This window comes from Mixophyes fleayi, chromosome 5 (genome assembly GCF_038048845.1).
Source record: "Mixophyes fleayi isolate aMixFle1 chromosome 5, aMixFle1.hap1, whole genome shotgun sequence".
Classification (NCBI taxonomy): domain Eukaryota; kingdom Metazoa; phylum Chordata; class Amphibia; order Anura; family Limnodynastidae; genus Mixophyes; species Mixophyes fleayi.
Window position 1 is genome coordinate 184,203,240 of NC_134406.1, and position 10,068 is coordinate 184,213,307.

General features: G+C 36.4%; 1 protein-coding gene across 1 annotated transcript in view; it reads left to right on the forward strand.

Annotated features, from left to right (window-relative positions):
- The window catches only part of CDKAL1 (CDKAL1 threonylcarbamoyladenosine tRNA methylthiotransferase), a 731,528-nt gene extending 722,436 nt beyond the window's left edge, over nucleotides 1-9,092 (forward strand). The window contains exon 16 of the mRNA XM_075213134.1: nucleotides 6,861-9,092. Within this exon, the coding sequence (XP_075069235.1) occupies nucleotides 6,861-7,052 (192 nt within the window). The 3' untranslated portion in view covers nucleotides 7,053-9,092. The remainder of the gene's footprint in view (nucleotides 1-6,860) is intronic.
- Nucleotides 9,093-10,068: the final 976 nt, after the last annotated feature.

Consider the following 10,068-nt stretch of genomic DNA (forward strand, 5'->3'; position numbering starts at 1 on the left):
TTATTCAATAAGTACAATTGCTATACTAAATGTAGCTGTAATATTTGCTATAGTTTTGTATTACTCTGTCATGGCCTTAAAGCAACATGCCTGGTTGTTACATTTTCATTGAGGTGCCCCGTGGTGCCATGGGAACTTTATGCTCATACAGTTTTTACTGGACAGCATAATCGAAAACTTTAACAAATATCACAGCTTGGGAAATGGGCACATTTACTATAGCAATTAGGCTCATTGAATAAATCTGTTCAAATTATTCACTGCCCAGTGCAGCAGTTTGTCATTTCTCTGTGCTTCGGAAATTATTTAGTGAAAGATTTGATGAGTGTTGATAAGAGAATCATTCTCTCTCGCAATCAGTTTTGCTCTTAATCTCCAAAGAGCAAAAATGTGTTTCAACATTTCATAAATCACTTGGTGACTTTGTTTCTCCTGTGATTGTATATTTACTGTATGGACAAATGTATGTGTGGTATAAGACAGATGCACTGTATACAGAGGCTAATTAATTCTAGTTTCTGAAGTGAACATATCTGTTGCTAGTTATTAATTTCTATTGTGCTTTGGGATTCTTTTTTAATTACTCAGCCATGGAATGTTATCGTGAAATCCTTGTGATGTCTCTCGATGGAAGCTCATGTGATTCTCTAGTGAAGCCAGCTTTCATTTGTGGTGTTGTAGTAATAAAGTGTTCAGTACCGTACCCCAAATTAAGGCAAAACTAGGAATAATAATTTTAAACCATTGACACGTGTCCATGACTTCTAGTAGGCGAACATTGATTCTGGTGGTATCCACAATATTAATGTGAGCTACTAATGTTTTACAGACTTGTTTAAGAGCTCTTGATTCCTGTTTTTAGTATTCCCTTATTCCTATTATTTAATTGTTACATGTAGTTAAAGTAGACAAAGACCTTAGACTTTGGCCAGTGTTTGTATGATGACAAATATAATGTTCATGAATTTAGTCATGCATATCATTTAACAAATCCCAAAAACATTACTAAAATTTTTACAAACAAATGAACAAAACACTCATCACCCCAACACCAACAACTTCTAGAGGAAGCATCCATGAACCGAAACTAAAACTATGTACTTGTTTTTAGTATGTACAGCTTGAAAGCACAATTGGGTAATTGGGCGAGAGAACAGGCAGGTTTCTGTACAATTTAAATCATAGTTGTCAAATCTCGGAAATGTATGTGGACACCCAATGCTTAAGTATGTAAGTTTATTGTGAAGGAGATATTCATGAATGAAAGCTCTCCCCTCCACACCTTCCAAAGCAGTCTGGAAAATGAGGTTATAATCTGTGCAGCACAATGGGAAGCAGTGCTACATTGACTTTGTCAACTGTTTATAGGAACAATATTGCAAAATCAATAAATTGTATATCTTTCCATTCTAAGAATGCATTGGCTAGAACTGCTTATTTTGTACAACTGATGTTTTCATAGGATAGATGTGTTAAAATGTGTAAAGGTTCCGTTCACATTTTTTGTTTTGCTCGTGCACAACTAATTGACTTGACTTTTAAAAGGTCTACCTATGTAACTGTAAATGAAGAATTAGGCTGGGGGGCAGGGATGTTACACAAAATCGCCAGGCCCCATAATAAAATTTGTGAGGTAGAACGCCAATGCAGGACCATCTGCTCCAGAGACCCCCGCTCTGCTCAGAAAGGCTACCAGTTACACAGACACAGGCTTCCAGCTCTCAGCATGTCATGTGAAGGGAGGAGGAGGATTTTAGAATACACAGATGTTAGAGGGCATTCCAAAGCCTCCCTGCTCACTACATTATGTGGCATGTGACTGAGGTTGCCAAAGTAGTCCACGACACTGCAGATTTATTAATAGCTGCCTAAAGAAACTAAACAAGGCAAAGTGGTAAATTCCAGTATTCTTCGTATAGCCTTACACAGTAATTTATATTTAAAAAAAAACAAAAACCTTTTCATGGTGTTGCTGCTTTAAACTGAGGTCACCTGTAATTTGTAAAGTGTTGGATTAAGAAAGATAATACATTATGTTGCACCTGTTTATAAACAAATGATAATGGTTTTTCAAAAGAGGTAACTGTTTTGTCTAGTTGAGATTTTCTTTTATCAATTTGTATCAGCAGAAGTTTGCACTCAAGGTGAATGAATGGCTTTGTACTGCTCAGTGCACACTATCTCAGAATGTAACTATTCATTCATAAGGAGAAATATTCAGAGACTAAAGTGCTTTTAAAGGACAGCCAATACAATTTACTGTTATCCCAAACACAACACGAGCGGTTTTAGAGGGTTCCGTCCAAATTAAACAGCTGCAAAACACAAGCTTTAGCTAGTTCAGTTGTCCCAACATTAACCATGCAGAGCTTTCTCCTTTCCGAGAAAACTCTGAAGTAGAGTTGAGCTCTCCAATTTCTTTATCCTATTTTACCCCGTGTTTCCTAAATTGCAGTTCCTCTAAATAGCCAAGGGGGGCAGGGTGGCGGTGGTGGATTTCTAATACACAATTACAATGCAGTAAACCATAGCATTCAATGAGACATTTTGTTTTCTTTTTTATACATAACCAAGAAAAAGCTGTTGGAGGTGTGAAGAAGTCTGGTACCATGATCTTTGAAGATACATACTAAAATTGTCTCCTAGTAATGTTTTTTTGCACAAAAAGTAATTGAGCAGTCCTAGGTGTAGCTTCCATAAATGTATTCTTGCCTCTAATGTTCCTATAAGCATCTGAAATGAAATGTTAATTTATTTGTTTGTAGTTATTAAACTATTTAAATAATAGTTTGATTTCTTCTCTATAAGGCATTACTTCCATTAGCATCACAATAAACAAGTTATAATATAACTGGTACAGCTCTATTCACTGTTTAGCAGTATTTAAGTGTATGTAAGTTTCAACAGTGCCTAATAATATTTGCTAATAAATCAGCATTAGGGGATACCTTACTAAAACAGGGTGAAAACATTGTTAGAAATGACAGCTTCCCATTTTGCACAATTATTATTACACAGCTGTATCTTTTAAACAGACACTAAAACAAATCAACACCATGTAAGGCGCACACAAAAATAAAATACTTGATGTTCCTACCAATCTTGGAACATTCACATAATAGCCTTCCTGGAGGCAGCTGAATAGCATTTAAGTGTAATTTCTCTCTTCCCCTCTCCAAGCATAATGAACATTGGTCCCTGATTGAATGAAGTCTGAAGGAAAATTAATTTGCAGCACACCACTATAGCAAAGCTGTGAGTTTCTACTCCGAACAGCACGACACAGACACTACATCCAAATCCACAGACAAAAACACTCTGCACTGTCTGTCTTCATCACCCCACACAGATGCAGTATTTCTAGGAGGTAAACAGTTATTAGCATGTTGAAGGAAAAGAATATCAAAGGCAAGAAATGAACAGACAGAGCTAATTGCTACTAAGAAATGCACAGTGTGATTTAGAGTCAATGTCATGCAGGTGGAGGATTACGGGACTTAGCTAGGGTGAGACTACTCCATTAACCATGTAAATGTTAATTCAGAAGCCATGTGTGTCCTCTGGGCTCTTTAAATATTTTTATTGCTAAAAACAGCCATACAAGTTAATGCAAGCATGCTGGAATTGTGAGAAGAATGAGCATTTCAAATACATGTTTTGTATTTATTTTTGTTTCCCCCACTAACTTGTTTAGAATACAAAAACATACAGGACTAACAAGGGGAAAAATAAGTGCACACAAAGCACTTTTCAGAAGTGCCCTGGAAGCTATATATTTGAAAGTAAATACATATTGGTAACAAATATCCAATGTGACTATATATATTGCTATAGCTATGCTACTATACATAATTTTCTGTTTTATTTACGTAAATAGTGCTAATGAACAATACAATGTAATTAAATTAAAACATATTTTAAGAATACTCTAGATTATGACTACTGGTTCAAAATCCTCTTCTGTTGAACTTAATTTGTTATGGCACTTATATTTGCTAAATTCATATTTCACCCCTATATTAAACTAATTAAAGCTGCAATGATATGAAAAAATTATGTGTTTGTTTTTTTGTTTTTACTTAAATCACAGTTTCATTTACTAAAATTAAAAGCAGAAGAGCTAACCACTGAGCCACCGTGCTGCCCCAAGAGGTCCCTACTAATTCATGATGCTGAAAGTAAAAATGGGGAAGTATATTTAAACCCCATAGTCTTAGTTGACTGGAAGCTGTCACGATCATTTCTTTAGCAATGGATGTTTATGTGCTGCACATGGTGAGAACAGACTATTAGATGATGAAATACTTATATCTGATAGTCTATAAGCAGCAAGATGTAAAATACAATAACCAATTTTATGACATGATTTCTTCCCCAAGTGAACAAAGCAGCTTTTACAGTAAAAGAACAAAAACGTGCAATTCACTTCCTACAACAATATATAAAAACTGTTTTGTTAGTGTGTTTACACTTTAATAGATGCCAAACCTCAGACATGACATAATAAAATAACTGCACGGAATCACTGATGACATCTATTTATGACTTCAGTTACATCATTGTTGCTTTAGTGCCTCTCTGTAATGTTTTTAACTTACATTTTGTTGATTACAATTAGAGTTCTCTTTATATGTGAGTACAAATGGTATAGGGTGGTACTTGTGGGAGATGTCTGGTTACTCTGTGCTATAGAATAGACCCATGCCTCGGGGTCTTTAACCATTTCCCTGTGATATATTGTTGTAAATGGCATTTAAAGTTAGTTCCCAATGTAGCGCTACCAGTCTGTACCCTAGACCAGTATGCAGCTAATGTACTAGTGACATAGGGGATGGGAAGGGAAATGGACATTATTTAGTATTTATGTACCCTGGAGGCCAACCTGACCAGGGGTAATTAGGATTTTTCTGCCTCCTCCCCCCAACCCACCAACGCCATTGGCCATTAGTAATTAGCCGGCTAATTGTAGTTGGTGGTTTACCTGATATTATGAAGCTATTGTCCAGCCAATGAAGCTCTGAATAATCTTCTTCTAAACAAAGCTTTACTATCCATGCACCTGCCCCCGCACACGCTGGGTTTTGAATAGAATAGTCAATTACACTGTCTATTATGTAACAAACTGATTAAATACAGAATGCTTAAATCTAAAGAAATAAGTGTTGGACAGCATGAATCCAGCATAGCGGACATTCAGATTGCAGCAAAAAGTGTAATGAGCAAAAATACAGTAAAGGACACAATTTGTGGGATTATTACTAACATTTAGCCACACAAAACTGATCTGAGACATCACAGGTTATGTTTTTCTTTAGCCATCATAAACTATTCTGTGGAATATAGTATAGCTTAGATAATGTGAACTAGTAATGTTTTGTTAACTAAGCATATTTATTTTCAAATTCCTGCTGCTGAATACCAATTTTTCTACATTGTAGTTTATTTAAAAGAAACATCCAGATTTCATGTGTTTAAAGAGCAAGTAAAGCCACTCTTTGACATTAATTTATATCAAAGGCTGTCTACTACTAAGATAAATAATATACATGCTTATAGGTAACTAAATCTATCCACCATGCTATCGCTCACTCCTCTGCAGCAGGTTGCTAGAGTATGAGGGCTTTCTCAATTCGTCAGGCCGACAGTGACTGACAGCTGGGCAGACTTATTTCTCAGGAATAGACTAGGTGAATTGGTGGCTTAATACTCCGGGTTAGAGCCAGTTATGTCACAGTAATTCTGTCTCTGCTTTTTGACTGTGTCAGATCCCATGAGAAATGTAAGCATAATATTAAATAAGTTACTTTAACTTGATGAGTCATATCTGGAAAAACTCAGTTTAGTGTTCCCTTTAGTTTTTTTCCCTTTAAATAGCAAATTGAGAACCTTTTAAGCATATATCTGTCATTTTTTTATCTGTCCTTCTTCAAATCATTAAACCCGTTTCAAAATTTCCCTGGAGGTTGCAAAATTCCAGCTACAGAGACACAGGCTCCCGGATCTCACCATGTCATGTGAAGGTAGAGGGCACAAGAGGAGGGGAATATTTTACAGTACACCAAGCAGACAGAGCTTAGAGGGGCGTTCAAAAGCATCTCTGCTCAATACATGTGCCATGGGACTGTGATTGCCATGTTAATCTATTCCACTGTGCAGAATTCTTTTCTTACCAGACTGAAAAAAACAAACCAAGGAAGCCAAAATGATCCTATAACCTGCCACAATGATTTATTTTAAATAAAACATTTTTTTAATGGGATTTTTACTTCAAGATATATACATATATATAAATCAATATAACTGAATTTTTATATTTTTTATACTAGTAAAAGAGCGGCAGTGGTTATCCACATTGGTTGAATGAGATTTTAGACGTGAACAAGCCAGTAGGAGTGAGGCAGCAAAACTGAAGTACCATGAATGTTACACGGTATAGTGCATGTGGTGAGAAAAGGGCTTAGAATATGGATGGGGTGCGGTGTACTGTTAGAGTCCATACAGACAAAGACTTTTTAGGCGGGTTTGTGGATCAAGAAAACCATGTAGTGTAATATTTGTCTGATGTACAATAACTGTGTAGTAATATTATTGCAAAGATTAGGTGACAAAGTTTGTGTTTGGTGGTGCAGGGTTTAGTAGCATGTCGGGTATTTTTGTACATAGTGGATGTAGGAATTAAATTGTAGCCCAGGGATGACAGATCCCACCTCTGTGACTAGATCATGTCCTTCTGTAACTGTTGTAAATCACATCTTTTTTGTATTCATTTTTCTCAAAGACAGTGGATTGATGTACAGTTTTATACAGTGTTTATTCTGCAAGCTTATAAATGATACTTATGCTGATATATTTCTCTGCAGGAGTGCAAAGCATTGCTGAACAATGGTGCTAGTTCCAGAGTGACCCCCCCAGAGGGCCGTGACCAGGGCTTCCCGCAGACAACTTGGGGAGAGAAAGGGAGTATGAAGATTCTCTACATTGTTGCTGTGCTCGCTGTCCTTTTCGCTTTTCTAGGGGCAAGGTTATTTGGCAATGAAGTTTTAGGAAATTAAAATGTTGAAATTTAAGAAATAAAAGGAGACTTGAATTCTGTTAAGCAAATTACGGTATTGTGTGTTGTAGGGAGTTTTTTTGCCCATGTTTTATCAATGTATAATTGTACAGGTAAATAGATTTTGCAGATCTTATTTCAATTTTAAACCAGGAACTGATTGCACTATGGTATTTAGTATATGTGTTCATTTATAATGCAGTTCTGAATTGTTCTATGTTCAAAGTGTACAATCTGCAAAAAAACACTGTCATCAAGGTAAATGCAGGTTAGTGTTTTACTCTTCAGATTGTAATAATGTCCATATAGCAAATCAGGTGAATTGGCCAGGTCCATGTCCAGTCCAGGTCACATGTTGATAAGGCTGAAAGTCAGGGTAGGTTGAGCTAAAGCACTGGTGTTAGCTGATGAACACACGTAGACTGTGGTCATAAGCTGACCGTTAAATTCCAATTAATCTTGATTGGATCTAGAACAGATTCTCAGATCATTTTGACCCTACAAATTAGAGCAATATTGGAGTAATTTAATCAGAAACTAAAAATGACCTAACCTGATTGTTCCTGTTGGCTGGCTTTAGGTGATCAATGTTTTTGTATGCAACATAATCTCCACCTGTGGCTTGTCATAAGGCTGCCATCTGTTCTGAATGTTTTCCATCATGGAAACTGTCTGAATTTTCTTTAATAGAAATGAACTGCTCACAGGTGATTTCATTTTAAACATGCATCTCCTTTTAATGTGAACTGTGCAGGACATCCAGCTCCCTTATCACAGGAATGACCCACTCCCCCATACTGGAACGGAGATGGAGAGCTATCTGTATTTGGCTCTGATAAGCAATTTTTATATGGATGCTTACTTTGAGAAGGGAATATTTTGCGTTGACTGGTACAAGTTATGTTTTACCATTCTTTTTTTGTGTACCATTATTCCAAGATGAAGGTCAACATGTAGATGCTGGTATGTTTGAGAGATCACTGAATTTCCCCATACGTTGTATGTTTTGCACAGTAAGCTTAATTGTCTTAATATCTGTAGTCTGAAACCAAAAGGAATGTTCAAGTTTATATATTTTTAAAAAAAACAACAACTTTATTTTGTGTTCATTAAATGCAAGTGCTTATTTTTAATTATATTATACCCTGCAATCACAACACCTGGCCAAATGCTGTAAGGACAAATCACTGGAGTAATGTATAAAATCTGTGTAAAAATCTACCTGTTAAGGGGTATTTCTAGCACCACCTTTTTGTCAGCACTCTTATTTATAGGGGGGCTGACTTTCTGTAACAATATTAATTGCAGACATTTACCAAATACTTTTTAGTTCTCCTGCGTGACTTTCTGCTAGTATTCATATTCTCTTGCTTTTATTTTAGTTTATTTTTTATGTGACTTTTTTAGTGTTGCTAATTGTCAGACTTTGTGGCTTATTTAAAGGTGCAAAGACTGATGGTGTACTGTAACCCATAGCGACCAATCCAAGCTAAGTTGTTTTTGTTTGTTTTTCTAATCAATATAGTGTAAACAGCTGGTTGGCTACTATGGTTACAGTACCTGCATTCTAATTGTACCATCCCCTTTATCTGATGGCCACAATTATAATTGTTACTAGGCTGAAAAATACAGGTTGTTGAAATGTATTGTGTGCAAATAAAAAGTAAAAAAAAAAAAAAGTATGTGTTTGGTTCTTTTAATCTACATTAACATGATGCATATGTAAATGAAGAAAGCCATATTTTAAGAATTTCCAGCTAAGTGAAGGATGAAGGAAAATGCTCATGCTTGTGTGCCACTTAAAAGCAGAAAACACAAATGCTGATTAATTTCTCCTCATTTACATGTGGCATCTCTGGCTGTGCATGAGTTACCCTTCAGTTTGTCTGACTGCTTTGTATACAAGGTGATGTGATTGGATAATTGTGCACCATTTCATTTTAGACAGGAAGCAGTGATGTGCACACTTATTTCCTCCAGATAATTAAAGTCCGTGGACCGCAACCACTAGTATGGTGCTGGTGTTTTAGGAATGCATTATTCTGATGTAATACTGGAAATGTTTGATATTGAACTGGAATGCTCTATTAAACAACTTCCATCCCGCTCTGTCTTTTTATGTGCTTTTATTTTAAGTCTTATCATGTGACCCGGGAGCCCTGGTGCTTTTTATATAAATGACTAACATTTCCCACATACTGCATCTCCATAGTGCAAAACACTTTAAAACCAGGAATGTTTTTCAGGAATTTCTCTTCTGTTCTTTTACAATAGTTATAACAATAGTGGTTAGTAATCTAGTATAGAAACATAGTGGTGTCTAGTTTGATATGTTTAATATCCTTTTTTTTAAGTATCATCATCAACATTTATTTATATAGTGCTTTACAATTGGGAACAAACATAGTAGTAAAGCAACACAGACAGAGAGATAAGAGGGTTCTGCTCGCAAGCTTACAAGTTATTGGACAATGAGAGTTTGGACGTGAGGTTAAGTGCTATATATTGCATGTTGATCCAGCCAGATTGGAAAGCTAAATAGTGCTTAGTGAGCTATATGATCCAGTCACTCAGAGAGTTGTCTTGTGAGAACTGTTTAAAGGGTTAAAATAGGGTACCTCAGTGAGGTTAGGAGGCTGGTTGAGGAATATTATAAGCTTGCCTGAAGAGGTGGGTATTCAAAGAACGCTTGAAGGTTTGAAGAGTATAGGAAGGTAATATTGTGAAAGGGAGGGAATTTCAGAGTGAGTGCAGCCTGTAACAAGTCCTGTAACTGGGAATGAGCAGGTAATGAGTGTGGATGCGATCTAATTCTGCCCACTTCACTAGGGCACTTCCTAGTGAAGTGGGCAGAATTCGGGAGATTGCCACACTCGCCTGGGAGTCCGGGAGACTCGCAAAATGCGGGAGTCTCCCGGACATTCCGGGAGAGTTGGCAAGTATGTTCTAACAATGTGGAACATATAGTGGGAAAAAAAAGCAAGATTAACAATGGCTAGTTGCAGTTTAAGCCCTGA